We start from the raw sequence: 21143 nt of genomic DNA, 5'->3' as shown, positions 1-21143 counted from the left end.
GTACTGCGTTCCTGTCAGTCCTAACTCCAGCAGCGGCTTAAAGGATACAATCATTCAGTACAATGAAAATCCCTAGCACATGACTTCTTAGGCTCTTGCTAAATATCTTTAGGAAAATGTATGAGAAAAGTTTTGACAAAACACTGCGGAAACCATTTTAAGCTACTTTGCAAAAACATTTTGATCATGAAAGCTTACCTTTTACTTGTAACCTTAGTGACACTGCTGTTGCTTTGGGACCCAGAGCCAACTTGAACAACTTGAATACAGCTCTAATCTTGAAGGTTGAGCCCTGTTTCTGGCTCTGGCACTTTGATTTCCACAAGAATCTTTGTGTTTCATTAAAATAAACCCCCTTCACTTGATCTCTCTTCAGTTGGTCTCTTGTTCCAAATGAAAACACTTCATTTTTATCTATCACAAGTTTCCTGTTTGCTCTAGTGGCAATTTCCTGTCTATGATACCTGCAAGTTATTTTTCAATCTGTTTTTTTTCCACAGTGATTCTGCTCTCAAGCTTACTAGTTTTTTATTCATAGGATTTCCATTTTTCTAATTTAAAATCTTATCCTTCACTGGTTACAATGAATTTCTTTAAAGAAAAAGCTAATGCTATTTGTAACCTACTGTTGTGTTGCCTTGCAAGACCACTGTTTTCTGTTCGAGCCATTTCTTTCTCAGTCATTGGTGGGGAACATGGCCAGGTACAACTAGGGTCTGCAGATCCTGCTATACTAGGACCAGGATGTGCAGAGCACTATACTAATAACTCTGCAGATCCTGATCCTGATATAAAAGTTAGCTTAGCCGGTGTAACCTGAAAAGAAGCTGTTAAAGGTTACTGAATCAGACTGTTAATATTTCCCTGATCTTCCATGTTGTCTAGCATTTTTGACAAAAAAAAAAAAAAAGGCGCTACTACTATATTGCCACTGTGATTTTTTTTAACCTATGAAAATAACAATTCCATGTTTCAACATAATGAATTGCATATTTCAACTAGAGTTGCCCATAGGAGAAATAACTTGCTCACAAATCAACATCTAGAATTTAGGGTGTTTGTCTTTAATTTGTTCTATTGGATGTGATATCTGAAACACCTACCTGGGGCTGTCTCTCTCCTGATGGAAAGTCACATCAGCCTTGTGTTCATTTCTTGTAGCTGGTGTTACAAATTACCATGAACTGGGTGGTTTAAAACAACAAAAATGTATTTTCTTGCAGTTCTGGAGGCCAGAACCAACAGGGCCATGCTCCTTCCAAAGGCTCTAGGCTCAAATCCTTCCTTGCCTCTTCCAACTTCTGATGGCTGCTGACATAGCTTGGCTATGGCCACATCGCTCCAATCTCTGCTGCTGTCTTCACATCACTTTTTTTTTTTCTCTCTCTCTCTCTCCTGTGTGCGTGTTTAATTTTCCTCTGCCTCCCTGTTATAAGGACACTTGTGATTGCATCTAGGGCCCTAGGGCCCACCTGGATAATTGAAAATAATCTCAAGACCCTTAATCAAATCTGTAAATTAACCTAAATTAACATTCACAGACAAGGATCTCTTTTTGAAGTAGCGTTTTTTAGCCTCCCACAGGCTCTTCATTGCACAGTTTCAAGGGTTGAGTTGGTGTCAGCCTGTCTCTGTAGGCCCTTAGGATCTCACTAAGAAGTTTGTGTATGCCACTTAACCTAAATTTTAAGTCACCCTATCCCAAAGACATTTCAAGGTCAGTGAAAATTTTTCCAACTATTGTCAAATGCTGTAACAAAAGTAGAAGTATAAATAGGAAAGAGGGACAAGAAAAGATAGAACCAATCAAGCCACTAGTCGAATTGCCTTTATGTTTTTCAAACTCTGGGCATGTGTCTTTTTCATGACTAAAATGAGATGTGGAAAAGCTGTGGCCTTCTAACAAATCTAGGAATAAGTCTTGCTACCCCCCAGTTTAATTTGAAGAAAGAAGCTGGAATTCCAACCCAGAACCCAGAAATTTTGACCTAAATCTCCTCAGTCCAAAATAAAAAGGAACCAGGAATATGCAGAACACTTGTTCGTAAAAGAGCTTAGTACCCATGCTTCCCACTATAAGAAAGGAAGCGTTTCTAGTGTAGCCTTACAGACACACAGGCATGGTGGAAAGGATTTTGGGCTTTGGAGTAAGCAAGTTTGGTTTCAGTACCCAACTCCTCTTGAAACTGAATGATTTCAGTTGTCATAAAAGGTACCTCTCGGCCGGGCACGATGGCTCACGCCTGTAATCCCAGCAATTTGGGAGGCCGAGGCGGGTGGAGGTCAGCAGGAGGTCAGGAGATCGAGACCATCCTGGCTAACACGGTGAAACCCTGTCTCTACTAAAAATACAAAAAAATTAGCCGGGTGTGGTGGCGGGCGCCTGTAGTCCCAGCTACTCGGGAGGCTGAGGCAGGAGAATGGCGTGAACCCGGGAGGCGGAGCTTGCAGTGAGCCGAGATCGCGCCACTGCACTCCAGCCTGGGCGACAGAGCGAGACTCCGTCTCAAAAAAAAAAAAAAAAAAAAAAAAAGTACTTCTCAAGCAACACATTTGATATCAACAGTTTTTTCTGAGACAGTACTGACATAGAAATCCCCTCTAGTTCTTAGAACTAAATCCAAGAATCTTTGTGTTTCTCCTTCATGACTTGAAGTGGCTTCTTTTCTAATAAATTTAGTTCCGTGTCCTGAAACCAGGGTGGGTACAGCTTCTCTAAAATGGACGAAAAAATCAAGTCACATGACAGGGCCTGAAGAGGGAAATGATTTTTGCAACATAACCAAATTTAAATCCTGCTTTGGCTGTTAAAAACCAGAAGGAGAAGAGGTAAAGAAAAAGCAAACGCAAGTGGAGACAGTTTGAGTGCTGGGTTCTTCAGGTTTTCAATTCCTTTCTGCCCTGTTGGCTTTGACTTCATTCTCTTTCTTATTAGGTCTATTCAATTGAAGCAGAAATCTATGGGACACGCTGATATTAGCCAGGAAGCACCATTTGTTGAAAAATGAGGATGAGATAAAAGGGTTAGGTGCCTTTAGTTACTAAATTCCACGGTTGGCAAAAGCTATTCATCCGTCGGTGACAACCACAGCTGTCGTGGCCTCCCTACAGCCATGTTTTGTTGGACTCAGCCTTGAGATCCTGGTTTGTGACGTCCCACTCTCCATCGTATACACCTAAGCACTCTTCGATAGAACCCTGTGAGCTCCAGAACACACAAGAAAAGGCATCGAACAGAACTGTCCCAGAGCAGGCATTAGTTTTTCTTCTGCCACCTATCCAGACACTCAGACTAGGAACTCGGTGCCGTTTGCTGGGCTGTCGACACCATGGACAGCTCTTCAGGCGCCACCTGGTTGGCTCGGCGAGCCGACCGTCCCGAGCCTTTCCTCCTCTCCCGTCAGGCCCGTGGGGGCGGCGGGGTTGGTCCTGACGCCCAGCTTGGGGAGCAGCAATACGCAGCCCCCCAAGCTTTTCTCCGGAGTCCCTCCCCGGCGCTCACGCTCTGAAGAGCCCACGCAAAAGGACCAAGGAGGCCAGATCTTCCCTCTCCCTGCACCCCCGGCGGTGGGATCGCAGCTCTGCCTGGGGGCGGCAGCAGGAGGCAAAGGTAGCCGGAGACTGAGGCTGGGGCCGCCCGCGGGTGCCAGGCCCAGCCGGTCGGCGCAGAGTGGGCGTGGTCTCCCTCCTGACGCCCCGCCCCTTCCCTCGCGAGGGGCGGATCTTCCGCCCCCGGCCGCGGCGCAATGCGGAAGAGATGGGCCCGCTGGAGCGGAAGTGACGCTCCCGGCGGCTGTGGCGGCGGCTGCGGGAGAAGGAGGAGGAGGAGCCGGAGGAAGAGGTGAGCAAGCCGGCGGGGGGCGGGGAGCGGCTGCGGCCAGACCCACCGGCAGCCGGGCGGGCGGACGCCTCCAAGACCAGTCTCTGCCTCCGCAGCCTCAGCGGGAGCGGTGAGGGGCGACCGCGAGCAGCCGGGGTGCGGGAGGACGGGCGGGGTTGTGAGCAGACCACTGGTTGTGCGGGGTGCCGCGTCAGGCTGGGGGCTGTGGTGACAGCGGCTGTCAGCCCGCCCGCGGGAACGAACCGAATCCGCCTGGGCGCCGGGGCATCTCTTCTGGCGCATAAATGGAGGGTTTGGGCTGCTCGGCTCCTCCGTCTCTCCGAGAAGGAGCCGCTTTCCCGGGCAGTCGACTGCCCGGGACCCCCGAGGAGCCCCAGTCGGGTCGGTGCCCCGAGTCGTGACTCTTCCCGGGTGGCCATTCGTATTTATCGGCCCCGCCTGCCGTCCCCCCAGCCGGCGGTAGCCCGGGGCAGGAGAGGCGGCGGTAACCTGTGCCTTTTCCCTTGCCCTTCGTCGCCACCCCCGGGAGAGCCTGTCGCGTAGGATAATCCTTTTCCTCCTCCTGCCCCCTAAGGAGCTTTGAACCAGCCTTGTCACCCTTCCCTCCCACCTCCGCTCCTTTCCCCTCGAAGGAACTGCTTGAAGTTTCCAAATAGGTTCCCTTTCAACGTAGTGACAGATCTTGAAGCAGGAAGCTGATAAACAGCTCCGGACGAAATACGCTCAAAATTTTTCCTTTCAGTAAGCATAAATTAAACGGGAAACTCAACCAGACCGTTGATTGACTTACAGTGCTAAAACCTTGTCTTGCCTTGGTATGAGAATTGGTAGCTTTTCCTCTTGCTCTTTGGTAAAATTAAGTGACGACTTATCTTTTGGAAAAAGCCATTTTCTCCCAGAGCTGTCTGTTTTTTCCCACCCCAACCCCCCATCAAAACCTGGCAGGGAGGGACTTTTGGATGCTTTGCAGTCCTTGCTGCAGAAGGAAACATCAGCTTCATTTGCTTTGCTTTGCTTGGTTTTCGCAGGGCTGCCTCCGAAGAAAGGAGAATGGCGTTCAGTAAAGGATTCCGGATCTATCACAAATTGGATCCCCCACCTTTCAGCCTCATAGTGGAAACTAGGCATAAGGAAGAATGTCTCATGTTCGAGTCTGGGGCTGTCGCTGTGCTCTGTAAGTCATCTGTTAGAGCCCAATTTGTCATGGTCTCTGTTTTGATTTGAAACAATTCAGATGCAACCATTTTTTAGAAAAGAGCCCGACAACCCTTTCACTGTATTTCCTCTAGCAGATTATGCTTGTATTTCCTTTTAATCAAACTTATTTTCCTGCAAACTTTTTGTTAACAGGTTTTTGTTGAGGGGGTGCAGGGAGATGCAGGTTTTGGTTGCAGGATTTTGCTTTCTTGGGTTCTGCTGCTGCTTCTAAAAGTAAATGTTTTTTCCAAAGAAATATTGTTTCAGTTTGTATCATGTATCACATAAACCCATACAGTGTCTTGCTTGACATGTTTACTGGTAGGTCAGTTATAGTAGTAGGTATTATCTAATATTATCCAATATTGTTGGAGTATTTCTGTTACGGCCGTTGTGTTTTCATTAAGGGAATTGTAAACAACCTCTAGATTTTCATGTGAGATACATGATTGATTTTGTATTATTTTTAAAAGTATTTTGATAGTCTAATTTAAAGAAAAGGACTATTGTACCACAAGAAAAATAGATTAGTAATGTTTGAGTTATTTTAGGGGCAGATGGATGAAATTAAAATTAATTTGAATACTGTGTCTTTCTTAATGTAAGATATGCCAGGTGTGAGGGCTCACGCCTGTAGTCCCAGCACTTTGGGAGGCCAAGGGGGGCTGATCGCTTGAGGCGGGGAGTTTGAGACCAGTCTGGGCAGCGTGGTGAAACCCTTTCTGTACAAAAAATACAAAAAGTAGTCCGGCTCCGTCGTGTGCCCTTTAGTCCCCGCTACTTGGGAGGCTGAGGTGGGCGGATTGATTGAGTCTGGAAGGTCGAGACTGCAGTGAGCCTTGATCTCGCCACTGCGCTCCAGCTTGGGCAACACAGTGAGACCCTGTTTCAAAAATTAAAAAGAAAAAAAAAGTATATGATTATATATACACATATATATGATTTAGGCAGATAATCCTAGTGTTGGGATTAGTTTAGTTACTGATTATATCTTTATAAATTAAAAATAGTGTTTGAAAGGCATACTTACAAATATAAGCCCTTAAATATCTTAAACTACTAAGCTTTCTCCAGCCTCAATAAATGAAGAGCATAAGACCTCACTCTTTGCATGTAGAATATTGATGTCAGTTAAAGTGTTAACTTGACTAAATAGTATAGTTGCATCTTGATGGGGAAAAAGATAGTGACATAATGAAAAGTCTTAAGCAAAGAACAGTATATAAGAAATATATATTTGGTACATATATTTTTTGAATGAAGGAGAAGGGGCTCTTGGTCTTCCAAGAAATAAGTATAAATAATATTGGCTATACTCAGTCAGTATGGACTTAATTGCTTCAAGTTGTTTTTTGTATTTAAACTATAACTTGGTACAGTATTAATTTCCATTGCATATATTTTTATACTACAAGTGGAATTCTTATACTGATGAATTCTGAATTAAAATATTGGGGGGGTGGGTGGGGCGAATGTTTGTTTTTGTATGGGAAGCATTTTTCAGCTGCTTGTGTTTTTTGGTGACGTTAACCTGACTTACTAATCTTGTATAAATTCTAAATGTTTCTTTAATTATGATTACTCATAATAGCAAGTCAAATGTTCAGCTACAAACTGTGTATTACTTATAGTTTTTAGAATTATTGCTACACTTTACTCCAAGGTTAGGAAACCTAAGAATAATAATATTTCCAAAACCTCCAGCAGCCATCTTTTATGCCAAATAATGGTTTGTTTTTACCAAAAGGCCCTAAAACATTTATTTTGGCATTAATGGGCATTCTAAGGAGAAAGAATATTAAAATATTGTCTAAGCTATTCTATTTTCATTACATTTAGACTATGTGAGCAATTCAGAAAAAAAATGTTGGAATATTGACTCTTTCTGTAAAGCTAACATAAATGGATGTCTAATCTCTTGGAATGTCATTATCTTTCCTACTATAAGCTTTACAGTAATACTTAAAATATTAATATTTAAGAGCTAACAAACCTTCTTAAGTCATTTGACTTTTAAAATTAATTTGGCCTTCATTTTGGAGTGATACCAAGGTTTGTATTGTGCTGTACAGTGTTCACTTTTAAAATCTTCACACTTTAAAAATGCCTGTTGTATTCAGAAGCTGTGCTTGGAAAATATCAATGTGTTCTCTTCATCTTCAATAATCCCAGCTCCCTGAATTTCAGTGCATTCTGCATATTCATCTACCTGAAGAATCTTCTAAAATCATGTTTTTTCTTTGTTTGCTTGCTTGTTTGTTTTTTGGGACAGGGTCTCACTCTGTTGCCCCGGCTGGAGTGCAGTGGCATGATCTCGGCTCACTGCAACCTCCACCTCCTGGGTTCAAGTGGTTCTCCTGCCTCGGCCTCCCAAGTAGCTGGAATTATAGGCGTGCGCCACCACGCCTAGCTAATTTTTGTATTTTTAGTAGAGACAGGGTTTCACCATGTTGGCCAGGCTGGTCTTGAACTCCTGACCTCAGGTGATTCGCCTGCCTCAGCCTCCCAAAGTGCTGGGATTACAGGCGTGAGCCACCGCGCCCAGCCCTAAAATCATTTTTTATATTAAAGCAAAGTGTAACCCTGTTTTTCACCAAGATTAAGTTTATACTCCTCAACCTGTCATTTGTCCAGTGTTGCTCTCCTTTAAGGAGATCTGGTGTTTCCTCAGTGCCTTCCCAAGCACCATGCTTTTTTCAGCTTCATCATACTGTTGCTTTTTACACCTTCTTCCTCCAAGACAGCTACAGTGCTGCTTCTCTAATCTGAGCCTGTCAGTCCCACTGAGGTCCTACTCAGGTCTTCTTCCTTCATAAGACTCTGCCCCAACCACTCCAGCTCACCTTTATCTCTACCTTCTCTTCATTTCTCTAGAACTTACTCTGTATCACAAGGTGCATACTTCTTTTTTGCTTTTATTTTTTGAGACATGGTCTTGTTCTGTCACCCAGGCTGGAGTGCAGTGGCATGATCACGGCTCACTGTAATTGAACTCCCTGGAACTCCCGGGCTCAATTGATCCTCCTGCCTCAGCCTGCTGAGTAGCTGGGACTACAGGCACACATGACTATGCCCAGATAATTTTTTCGTATTTTTTTGTAGATAGGGGGCTTCCTCATGTTGCCCTGCTGATCTCAAACTCCTGGGTTCATGGTTTCCACCTGCCTCAGGCTCCCAAAGTGTTGGGATTACAGGCGTGAGCCACTGCTCCCAGCCAAGACGCATACTTCTTATGTGCTGGTTTTGTTGTTGTCTAAATGCTCATATGTAGGTGTTTTTCTTGGAAAGGGGTGGTGGAAGTGACCTTAGCAGGACTTGGTCTTTACGTACACAAAGTTCCTAATTTCAAGTCTCTACTTGCCCTGGCTTTACTTTAAAAAGTAAATTTTAAACAGACATTTTAGTCAGCATACAGTGTTGAGGATTAGCAATCACTTAATTTTCTTGGCCTTTGCTGAAGTGCCATGAGATGCCAAACATGAAATTTTGTCTTTCATACTACTAGCACATACCAAAAGATTGCAAGTAAAAATACAATGAAAATAGTCTCATACAATGGATCCCCTTAGGGACCCAAGTGTTCACTAATGCAGCCTCAAGACTCTGTCTTTATGTCGATAGGATTCTAAGCTTAAATCAGTCATGATGTTATGACATTATCAGTGTTATAGTCACCTGGGCAGCTTTTACAAATACTACTGTCTGGGCTCTAGCCCCCTGGATATTCTGATATAATTGGATTGTGATGCTCATTTCTGAGCAGTGTATTTAGGCCTTTCTATGATAGGTTAGGGGATTGCTTTTTATTGGCTTGCAGATTTTATCCAAAATAACCATGTTTCCAGAATTTTGGTGCTGTTGTCTTTTATGGGGCTACTAAGTAGTTTTCTTGAAACTGTCAGGCTGAACCAAGTGCTAATACTCTTGTAGCACTTTGAGTACAGTGCCTTCATATCATATGGAATTCTGCTCGGGTTCTGTGCCTGGATGCCGCACTCCTTGAGGAAAAGGCCTGTGTGTCTTAGTAGTATTTGCAGTCTTAGTGCTTAGTGTAGTGTTTTACTCATACTTGAAGAAAATGTGATTATTAAATGAATGACAGCAAGGGAAAGACTAACCTAGATTACAAAGTTGATAAACATGCAGTTATTATGTTTGAAAATAAGAGATATTTTTCCGTAAATTTTTGTTGTTGTTTTTTGAGCAGAGTCTTGCTCTGTCACTGAGGCTGGAGTGCAGTGGTATGATCTCGGTGCACTGCAACCTCTGCCTCCTGGGTTCAAGTGATTCTCGTGCCTCAGCTTCCTGAGTAGCTGGGACTACAGGCGCACACCAACATGCCCAGCTAATTTTTGTATTTTTAGTAGAGATGGGGCTTCACCATGTTGGCCAGGCTGATCTGAACGCGTGAACTCAAGTGATCCACCTGCCTTGGCCTCCCAAAGTGCTGGGATTATAGGCGTGAGCCACCAAGCCCAGCCCTATAAAACTTATTTCATATACATACATACATATATATATATATATATATATATATATATTTTTTTTTTTTTTCTTTGAGATGGAGTTTCGTTCTTGTTGCCCAGGCTAGAGTGCAATGGCACGATCTCGGCTCACTGCAACCTCCCCTTCCCAAGTTCAAGTGATTTTCCTGCATCAGCCTCCCAAGTAGCTGGGATTACAGGCATGCGCCACCATACCCAGCTAATTTTGTATTTTTAGTAGAGACAGGGTTTCTCCATGTTGGTCAGGCTGGTCTTGAACTCCCGACCTCAGGTGATCCGCCCGCCTTGGCCTCCCAAAGTGCTGGGATTACAGGCATAAGTCACCACACCTGGCCTATTTCCTGTGTTTTTGAGAACTGTTATCTGACTGAACTGCTGATATAAAAGATATATATTACACATTATTTAGATTTGTTATTGACAAATCCTATTGGAAATAACTGTTAACCACATTATTAAGGTTCTTCTGAAATGCCAATTTGAAATGTCTATGATAAATGTTATTTATTATTTCTATAAGTACTATTAATTTGTTTCAAAATTACTTTTTTTTTTTCCAAGATGGAGTCTTGCTCTGTCACCCAAGTTGGAGTGCAGTGGTGCAATCTTGACTCACTACAGCCTCCGCCTCCTGGGTTCAAGGAGTTCTCCTGCCTCAGCCTCCTGAGTAGCTGGGACCACAGGCGCCCCCCACCACACCCAGCTAATTTTTCTGTATTTTTAGTAGAGACAGGGTTTCACCATGTTGGCCAGGCTGGTCTCAAACTTCTGACCTTGTGATCCACCCACCTCGGCTTCCCAAAGTGCTGAGATTATAGGCGTGAGCCACCACGCCTGGCCTTCAAAATTACCTGTTTAAAATATAAAATAATTTCATTATTTATTTCTTCTGTTGCATTTATTTATTTAAAACATTTTCTAAAAAGTTCTTACCCTTAGATAACAGTTAATATGTTTTTTAGGAGTGTACCCATTTTTAGCATTACTCAGTTTTGAAAAGTATTTGTACAGCAAGTGTTTGATTAAATTGCAATTTGATGTCTTTGGAATAGTGATTCAGTGTAGCAGGTGAGCTCTGTGACTAGTTTGCTGCATCTACCAGTTTAAGCAGCTTGTGTGATGGTTAGCAAGTTATAAACAGGTACATATTTTTTTCCTGGAAACAATTTATTAAGAGATAAAAGATGTCTCTCAGCTTTGTGTACAATTCATTGTTCTTAGTCTTTCTCCAGTTTACACACACATACACAAAGACTGTCACAGGAGAAGGACAAGCCGTCAGTCTGACATACATGCATTAAATTCACAATCTCAATATTTTACAGCCCATCTCAGGCTTCAGTAAAGTGAATGATTCATTTCATAATTATATCCTAAATAGAAGATGGAGTAAAGAAAAGGTCAACATATGGGAAATGGAGGATAACTCTAAAAACAGAAGTTACGGATCTCTACGTAAAAGATGGGGGTGTGAGGTGGCGCCATGGATTCCTAACTCTTAAAATTAAAGCTTCTGCTCTTTTCCATATTACATGCTAGCATGGGAGTAAGGATGAATTGCTTTTATCTGTCTAGTGGTAAGATTACTTTCAGGCTTTTCAAGTAGCATAATTTGAGTCAAATTAGGACTCAAATCATGCATTTTATAAATAGCAAGGCCATATCACTGGACCTGGTTTTCCTCCAAGTTGTCCTTATGAGATTCTTTGTCTACCTAATTTTTTCTTACAACATAAGTCATAATACTATATATAATACTCAATATAAGTCATAATACTATAGGATGATATTCTGAGATCTTTATTACAGAATATGAAATATCCTCTCTTTTCTATAAAACTGCATAAAGGACTAATCATAGTGAAATGATAATGGCTACCACTTACTGGAAGCTTATTCTGCCAGTCACAACATTAAGCCAGAGGTTTTTAAACTTCATTGTTTTGTGGTGACCTTATTATCTCATTAAGTTTTTTTTGTTTTTGTTTTTGTTTTTGAGAGGGAGAGTTTCACTCTTGTTGCCCAAGCTGGAGTGCAATGGTGCGATCTCGGCTCACTGCAACCTCTGCCTCCCGGGTTCAAGCAGTTCTCCTGCCTCAGCCTCCCAAGTAGCTGGGATTACAGGCATGTGGCATCACGCCCAGCTAATTTTGTATTTTTAGTGGAGACGGGGTTTCTCCATGTTGGTCAGGCTGGTCTTGAGCTCCTGACCTCAGGTGATCCGCCCGCCTCGGCCTTCCAAAGTCCTGGGATTACAGGTGTGAGCCACTGTGCCTGGCCTCGTTAAGTTTTTCACAACACCCCTAGGCCACAAACAATACTTAATAGTTCTGTTTATTAAATAGTTAGGTCCAAAAAATATTTGTGTCCCAACAGCTTTTGTAGCTGTTCAAAAAAAAAAAAAATGCAGAAAAAATAGAACATTTATTTTCTTCATAAATAACCACAATTTGCTAATGAGATGTGTGTGCTTGTTGAGCACTGAGCACTAAATAGCTTTTCTTTCTTTTTTTTTTTTTTTAAGATGGAGTTTTACTCTTGTCACCCAGGTTGGAGTGCAATGGCACAGTCTCGGCTCACTGCAACCTCTGCCTACGGGTTCAAGCAATTCTCCTGCCTCAGCCTCTCAAGTAGCTGGGATTGCAGGCACCCACTACCACACCTGGCTAATGTTTGTATTTTTAGTAGAGACGGGGTTTCACCATGTTGGCCAGGCTGGTCTCGAACTCCTGACCTCAGGTGATCTGCCCACCATGGCCTTCCAAAGTGCTGGGATTACGGGCGTGAGCCACTGCACCCAGCCTGCATAGCTTTTCAAACCTTGGAACAGAGTACACTGCCGTCCTCATTTCCTGTTCCACATTGATTTTCAAGTGACACTTGCTTTTATCACAGCAACCAGCAAAAACCCGGTTTCACTAATGTATATCATCCAAGGAATGCACTGCAATCTAATATGACAACTCAAGCACCTCAGGTTAATAGTTTGGCTGGTTTCCAGCATGTGTTGAGAATCTCAGTGTTTCCTTCTGTTTAAAATATGCAGCTTCCCTGGGAGTTTGCTGTAGTGCCGTGGGGCATCTGAGCACACAGTTCAGGAGATGTGGCATTTGACACACTTTATTTCATTCAGTTCAGATTGTGCTTTTATCCACATTTCAGAGATTTGGAAACTGAGGATTGGAAAGATAACTGCCCCAATGACATAGTCCTACCATTTAATTTTTTTTACTGTAATTATTGTTTGTGCTGTTGTGAGGCTATTGTATTACCATATATTGTGTGGCTATTATTTTCAGGGGTGGGGAGTGAAGTGTAAAAATAAGGGAAGGCGTTAAGGTTAAGAGTGTAATTGGTAGCATTTTCTAATGAGGGAACTGTACACTTGTGTTTTTCCCTACAAACTATTAACATATTAATCTATTAGAGGAGAAAGTATGGTTTAATTTACAGTAAAGTCATTAAAAACAAAGTTTCTTTCCTGGGCCAAGTTAAATGTCAGGTTCTAGACTTTTGGATAAATGTAGTAGGTGGTAATGCCAAACAGTGTGTGTAGTTTGTTTTTTTTTAATTGCCAAACGCTGTCAACATGATTGCCCTTTAGATAAGTTGCAGTGTCCTGTCTCTTTTAAAGAAAAATTTGCAAGTTGAGGGAAGAAGTGACTTTTTATAGTTGACTCTTTCAGCGAGAAATCATGAAATTTAGACTTGTTATATATCACTTTATGTTAGGGTTGCAAAAATTCATTTTCTTTTTATAAATACCTTTGGAAGGTGCATATTTATTTTCTTTTTTTTTTTTATGTGCCCCTGTAGTCTGAGGAAGGTACGTATTTAATAGAAAGTAACTTAAATGTCAACTCTTTAAAAAGAAAATCAACCAAACTTTTTTATTCTGGGTTGGTAGTAGGATTGACCTAGGGTCAAACCAGTAGTTAGTTCTTAAGTGCTTTCATTTCTTCACCACTTAACTTTGCTATGAGGAAATAAAAAGGAAAGGCAGAACTTCCACTCTCACTGAATAGTAAAAACTGTGGCTTTTTATTACATCATCTCAGGTCTATCAGATGTTCTAACTTGTCCTATAAAATATACGTAACTCAGGACTATAACGGTAGCTTCTGACCATAGTGGAGTAACAGGAACTAGATTTACCCTCCTACCTTAAGTAACAACAACAAAATGAACAAAATACATGGAATGATTTGCAGACCTTGAACAAAAGGCAGCACAAGATGCTGACCCCTGAGAGAAGGGAAACAAATGAGCTGGGTTTCATGAATGCTCCAGCTTACTGCCTGGAGAGCTTCCAGGCCACAGCAGCAGAAGAGTCACTCAAGCAAAGCTTGACAGGATTCCTGAGTAGGGAATATGGGGAGGCCAAGGCAGCCAGAATCTCAGGGCTGTGTACTAGAGATGAGACAGTTGCACAAATAGCTCCAGAGATCTGTAGAGGACTCCGTTTGAGACTTCAGCTCAGTGTTGATCGGTGCCAGTGTGTAAGGAAACCATTTGAGGCAGGGAAAGAATCACCAAAAAGGAGTAGGCAGAAAAATTTCTGGAGCTCACACAGGGCTGGGAATAGTTCATGTTTAACAACCAGAGTGGGGAAGTCCTGCATGGAGAATTGGGTTGAGTACTGAAAAGGGTATACTGCTTCAGTAAAGGGGCAAAGTAGTCCTAGACTAAATTCCACTCCAGCCCTCCCTAACAAAGCTTAAAAGCAAGACCCAAAGGGATGCCACTGTTTCCAAGTAACCGAACTTCCAAATAACTGTATCCCAGAACGAAGTTTAAGAATATTTATAGGAATATAGGAAAATATACCTCATAAGGAGCAAAGTCAAATGTAGAAACAGATGCTGTAATAGACAAGGACATTAAAACAGCTATTGTAAATATACTCCATATGTTCAACAAGTAGAGGAAAAAATGAACCTGTTAAGACGAGATATGAAAAATGTGAAAGAGGCCAGGCACAGTGGCTTACACTGTTAATCCCAGCACTTTGGGAGGCCGAGGTGGGCGGATCACCTGAGGTCAGGTGTTCAAGACCAGCCTGGCCCACATGGTGAAACCCCATCTCTACTAAAAATACAAAATTAGCCGGGCGTGGTGACAGGCACCTGTAATCCCAGCTACTCGAGAGGCTGAGGCAGGAGAATTACTTGAACCCAGGAGTTGGAGGTTGCAGTGAGCCAAGAGCATGCCATTGCATTCCAGTCTGGGCAACAGAGCAAGACTCCGTCTCTTAAAAAAAAAAAAAAGTGAAAGACCCAAATTAGACTTCTAGATGTGGTAGGGATTACTATATTAGACATTGTAGAAGAAATGATTGGCAAACTTGAAGACATAGTAATAGAAACTGTCCAAAATAAAATACAGAGAGAAAAAAGGCTAAAATAAATAAATACACAGAGCATCAGTGAACTGCAGGACGACTTCCGGTGACCCGATATACATGAATATGTGGATCCCAGAAAGAAGGTGGTAGGGAAGAAAAATACTTGAAGAAATAATAGCTGGCACTTTTGCAAATTTCATGAAAGCTATGAATCCACATATCCAAGAAGCTAAATGAACATAAAGCAGAACACTATACCCAAATACATGATCAAATTACTGTTTACCAGTGATACAGAGAAGATCTTAAAAGTAGCCCAAGGAAGAAAAGACACACATTTACAGAAGAGTGAAGATAAGAATGATAGTAGACTTTTCTTTGCAAGCAATCCAAGCCAGAGGACATTGGGAACATCTTTAAAGTACTGGAAGGAAGAAACCAAACCAAACCATTCACCTAGAGTTTTGTACCCAACCACAAATGAAGATGTAAAGACTTTTCAGACATTCGAAGGTTGAAAAAATATGAGCTAATTATAATGACTAGCAGTTTAATATTGTAGTATTACCTTTCTTAGTATCCAATACCAACATTTTCAAAACTTTTGAGATTATAAAGTCTGAATCAGTGAAATTTTGAAAGAAGCATACAAAGTGAAAGAAGCAATAAAGAGTGGAATGGGCTAGTGCAATTGGTTAGCCTTGTAGAGTATCAAAAGGAAGTATAGTTTTAAAAATTGTGTATCATTTTTACTGGTGACAATTAAAATTTGCTTTGAGTATTTTAATGGTTGTTAATAAGAATTTGTATTTTATCTTTTTCCAGCTTAAATAGAGTTTATAAATATAAGCCATTGCTGATCAGTAGTGTTACGTATGTGAGCACATGCATTCACATTGGGTTGCATTTCATAGCTACTGAACCAAATGATGAATGATTTGGCACTTGGAGAAAATAAATTTGGCATTTGGAGAGATATATAAATTCTTCTTGGTTGGGTACTCATTACTTCCTCAGTTCAGAATGAAAAAATTTTAGACCCTTGAAATTCCTGGATAATTCTGGGCCAACTGAGTCAGTGAAAAGAAAAAAATTTTAAAAAAAACTTTATTGTCTCAAAACATTAAATATTTCTATATGTTAAATGTACTTATTAAAATTTTGTGTTTCTATTTCATTATAGAATTGCCTTTATGCCTATATGTCCTTTATATAGGCAGTCGACTGCCCGGGACCCCCGACATATAGGATTGCTGTAATCTCTTGAATGTGTTGCTGAAATATAGATAAACAAAATCATTTAATATCCTGTGGACCATGTGTGAACTATAAGTAGAATGAATCTTCTTTTTTCAATTTTTTTTTTTTTTGAGACAGAGTCTCACTTTGTTGCCCAGGCTGGAGTGCAGTGGTATGATCTTGGCTCACTGTAACCTCAGCCTCCTGGGTTCAGGTGATTCTCCTGCCTCAGCCTCCCGAGTAGCTGAAATTACGGGTGTGCACCACCATGCCCAGCTGATTTTTGTATCTGTTTATTAGAGACAGGGTTTCACCTTACTGGCCAGGCTGGTCTCGAACTCCTGACATCAAGTGATCCACCTGCCTCAGCTCCCCAAAATGCTGGGGTTACAGGCGTGAGCCACCGTGCCCGGCCTCTTTTTGTTTTTATTTTTAAATTCCAGAATCTTATAATTAAGTAAATTTCTAGCTGGTTGTACCTTAGTGCTCATTAGTTGTCTTTCCTTGGTTAGCATTGGGAATATATCTTTGGCCTATCTTGTTCCCAGTTTTATCAATTCTCTTAGAGAATGGAGTACAAAGTACAGTTTTCAGATTTTTAGTTGTGGCAAAGTGACGTAGGATTGATACAGAGCTGGGTCGAATAATTATGTTGGATGACACAATTGAGATCCAGCTTTTTGAAACTCAGATAATGGGTTAGAACCCACAAAAGGAAAATGCACTTCCCCTTGCACTGGATTGAGTGTTTGTGTATTCCTGAACCAAAAATGACTGTTGAGATATCATGTGCTGTTTGCATCAGGTAGATCATTGGCAGAAGAACGTAGAAATTTCTGTGATTTCCATAGTATCACAAACTGTTTGGTGGCTACCAAATGAGGAAGAGTTGGAATAGGTACCGTATTGATGGTCTTATCAACCACTGCATATCCTCAAACCTGATCTTTCCTTCAGTCTCCCTTATCTCAATGGATTGCACTCCATCTACCAAGTTGTTTCAAACAACTTAAGAATCATCCTCAACACCTCTTCCCCTCATATTTCACACATTCTCTCTATTACCAAGTCTAGTCAATTCCTCCTCTTAATTTCCTTGAGATTCCATGCAACTGCCTGCATTTAGCTGGCTCTGTTTCAATCAAGACACTGTTGTCTCTTTCATGGATCATTACAATTCCCTCCTTAACTGGTCCCTCTGCTTCTACTTACCACGCCTACACCCCAGTCTTTTAAAAAACATGGTTTAGATCTTATTAATCCCCTGCCTAATACTCTTCAGTGATTGGCCACTGAAGTTAAAATCTAAACTCTAAGATGACCTACAATAAAATCGAGTTTCTGCTTCCCTCTTCAACCTGTTACCACTTTACCTCTTGGTTTCTATGTTCTAACCTCATTGGCCACCTTTCAGTTCTGAATGTACCAAATTCTTTCTGGCGTCAGGGTCTTTACATATGCTGTTCTGTCTGCTCAAATGTATTTTTTTTAAATAATAAGCTTTTTAAATTATAATACATGTAGGAAAGTATATAAATCTTAAACATATAGCTTGATATATTATTATAGAATGAACATACCCTTATTACCACAACTGGGTTGAGAAATAGAACATTATTACTAGCATACCAGAGAGCTTTCCAGAGAATAATCCCCTCATGCTCCTTCCCAGTTATCTTTATTATGATCTGCAAAGATAATCACTATTCAGACCTCTTACATCATGGAATAGTTTTAAGTATTTTTCAACTTAACATAAATGGAGTCATTCTCTGTGTATTCTTTTGTATCTAGCTTCTTTCACTCAGTGAAATCATCCATGTTGATATATGGGAAATCATCTATGTTGTAGCAAGTGGCAGTAGTTTACTCATATTTGTTGCACTGTAGTCCATTTTATGAATATTAAAATATTTAGCTGTTTTGTTGACATTTGCTTTATTTCCAATTTTGCTATTATAAATGACACAAGTATGAACATCCTTGTACATGTTTTTTGGTACATATATGTACACATTTCTGTTGGCTATATTCTTAGGAATGGAATTGCTGGATCACGGTATATACGTATGTCGCCTGAAACATTTTTATCTCCACCGTTTATTTGGCTAGCCTTCCTGTCTCACTATAAACCTCCTCAGTGAGGTTTATTCTAATCATTGTCCTCCTCCAACAAACAATTTTAAATTAGGTTCTCCCATTGTAATCTGTTGGAACTCCATTATAGTACTTAGTATAATTTATAATTTTGCATTTGTATGGTTATATAATACCTGTCTTCCTAATCTGATTCCTAAGAAGGTGTCACGGTACTGACTGTTTTTATTCCTAGAACCTTGCCAGGGGCCTGGTGCATGGTAGGCATTCAATAAATACTTCTTGAGTGAATGAAAGTTTTTTTTTTTTCCTTAAATGTCACCAAGATTGGAATGTGAAGTTTAAATAGGACATTAATTTAGATAGTTTAATGTCTTTCAGCTGGAATTTTAATTACTTTTGTAAGAGAAACCTTTTCCTTTTAAAATAATTTTTCTCTTTATATATGATGAAATGGAAAGAAGCTTTACTGCCAGCTAGTTATGTGATCTTGGATGAATGATCTAATCTCTACTCTTTTTCTTCTGAAAATGAGAAGCTTGGATTACATGATCTCTAGGATCCTCATACAGGAGGTTCTCTGGTTCTATACCAAAGTGCTGTCTGCATGCAAATAAGCTCACCACAAACTGCAGTGCATGCAACCACAGGCAAATTGTGGTTCTAGAGAGATCATTCTAACATGCAGTCTTATTTTTACATTGTTATTGACCTTCTTTAGCTTAGTCTTCTGTATCAGCTGGGGAAGAACAGTGTATTCTCAGACTGCAAGGTTTGACCCACAGCAGAATGTTGACATTGGATAGTAGGCTCTTCATTTGGATGGCTTTATTATTTAGCTTAAATTATTATAATTCATCAGAAGTTGGAGAAATTTACATTTAAATTTAATCCTGAAAATACTTTTAAAGTAAAATGAAAGTGACATTTAAGTTACCTATTGCTCTTGGATAAGAAGTTAATTTTGTTTCTTTTCTGTTCAGATGTGGAGTTAGCTATGCAGGTGTGATTATCATGTGACAACTATGTTATGTTTAACAAGCCTCTCTTTTAGAGCCACAACTCATGAAAATCAAGAAATAGGTATATGATTATGTCTTCATCTGAATTTTTATATTTGATCCTAATACTTCATTATTTGCCTTAAATTCTAATTTGAGAAACGAGGTTGTAATACAACAATGCTGAATAATGCCAGTTATGTCACATGACATAGTATTATAAGTCATTGCTGGGCGCGGTGGCTCACACCTGTAATCCCAGCACTCTGGGAGGCTGAGGTGGGCAGATCACGAGGTCAAGAGATCGAGACCATCCTGGCCAACATGGTGAAACCCGTTTCTACTAAAAATACAAAAATTAGCTGGGCGTGGTGGCGTGCGCCTGTAGTCCCAGCTACCCGGGAGGCTGAGGCAGAAGAATCGCTTGAACACAGGAGGTGGAGGTTGCAGTGAGCCAAGATCACACCACTGCACTCCAGCCTGGTGACAGAGCGAGACTCCATCTCAAAAAAAAAAAAAAAGTAAGTCACTCCAGAAAAAAGAAAAAGGTGGAGGATGTCAAATAATATGATAGAGCACAATTGATATGTTAAATTTTGATAGAGAACAATTGATATATTTATACTCTGAGTGTTTTCTGTAGTCTATAAGTAGACCACCTCTACCGTTTCTATTTTTGTTACCTTCCAGTAGCTTAAAGAGGAAAAGTTGTAGGCTGGGGCTCCCTTCAGTCATGCATGAATTTGTTCAGTTAAAAGAAGTTTGAAGACATGCACAAAACTAAAATAAGGAAGGAGTTGAGTTATCTGAATTAAGTTGTAGGATATTACTACCTCATGGCTTTATATAGTTTTAAATATTTCCTAACTTCTGTGATAATGACCAAAAACGAACTTATTATTTTCCAAGGATAGTTTCCATTTCAACAGGTAGAATATTAAAACTAAATTATTTAGGAAGAATATAAGAACATTGATGGCAGGGTATAACAATATTTACCCTTCCTAAGACCTCCGTTCTGGAATTACTAAATCTTTTCCTTTCTTAATTTATTATATATTTACTATTTGATGAGTGTTTGAGAGCCTTGGGAAGTGTGGGCTATGGGGCCATTCTAAAGATTGTAGGACTTACTAGTCCCTTTGAAGTTTATTAAAGTCCAAATCAATCAGGTGCAATGGCTCACACTTATAATCCCAGCACTTTGGGAGGTCGAGGTGGGAGAATCGCTTGAGCCCAGGGGTTTCAGGTTACAGTGAGCTATGATCATGCCACTGCACTCAGGCTTGGGTGAGAGTGAGAGATCCTGTCTGGGGAAAAAAAAAAAAAGTTCAAATGTCTGTTGAACTTTTGGCTAATGCACACCTGGTCTAGGGTAATTAGAGAAAAGTTCTTCTCTGATCCCTTAGAATTCCAGTAGCTTCTGGCTGTCTCAAGATAATTGGCCAGAGTTATCTCTCTCCTTTCTGAATTTATCCAGTAGTTCAAAGAATGTAATAATTTTTTTAACATTTTATTTGAAGAAATAGTGTAACTGTTACATATGTCACCTAGCCTCCATAATATCAACTCATGGACACTTTTGTTTTTCTATATTTCTACCTACTATCTCTCCCTCCTTATTTATTTATTTATTTATTTATGTTTTTATTTATTTATTTTGAGAAGGCGTCTTGTTCTGTCACTCAGGCTGGAGTACAATGTTGTAATCTCGGCTCACTGCAACCTCAACCTCCTGGGTTCGAGCTTTTATGCCTTAGCCTTCCAAGTAGCTGGGATTACAGGTGTCTGCAACCATGCCCGGCTAATTTTTGTATTTTTTGTAGTAGAGATGGGTTTTTTACCATGTTGGCCAGGCTAGTCTCAAACTCCTGACCTCAAGTGATCCTCCCACCTTGGCCTCCCAAAGTGCTGGGATT

General features: G+C 40.7%; 1 protein-coding gene across 26 annotated transcripts in view; it reads left to right on the top strand.

Annotated features, from left to right (window-relative positions):
• The first annotated feature begins 3392 nt into the window (after window positions 1-3392).
• Window positions 3393-21143, top strand: part of SYNJ1 (synaptojanin 1) — a 98767-nt gene continuing 81016 nt past the window's right edge. For 18 of the 26 annotated variants that reach the window (XM_063702608.1, XM_055373892.2, XM_004062697.4 and 15 more), the window contains exons 1-2: window positions 3829-3950; window positions 4870-5015. In XM_063702608.1, coding sequence (XP_063558678.1) covers window positions 4892-5015 — 124 coding nt within the window. In that variant the 5' untranslated portion in view covers window positions 3829-3950; window positions 4870-4891. Of the gene's footprint in view, window positions 3951-4869; window positions 5016-21143 lie in introns of all 26 variants that reach the window. The other 8 variants (XM_055373886.2, XM_055373896.2, XM_063702613.1 and 5 more) reach the window with 3 other exon arrangements.

The sequence above is a fragment of the Gorilla gorilla genome, chromosome 22, assembly GCF_029281585.2.
Source record: "Gorilla gorilla gorilla isolate KB3781 chromosome 22, NHGRI_mGorGor1-v2.1_pri, whole genome shotgun sequence".
Taxonomy (NCBI): Eukaryota; Metazoa; Chordata; class Mammalia; order Primates; family Hominidae; genus Gorilla; species Gorilla gorilla.
The sequence above is the reverse complement of the archived record's forward strand: the minus strand, read 5'-3'. Positions and strand labels throughout refer to the sequence as shown.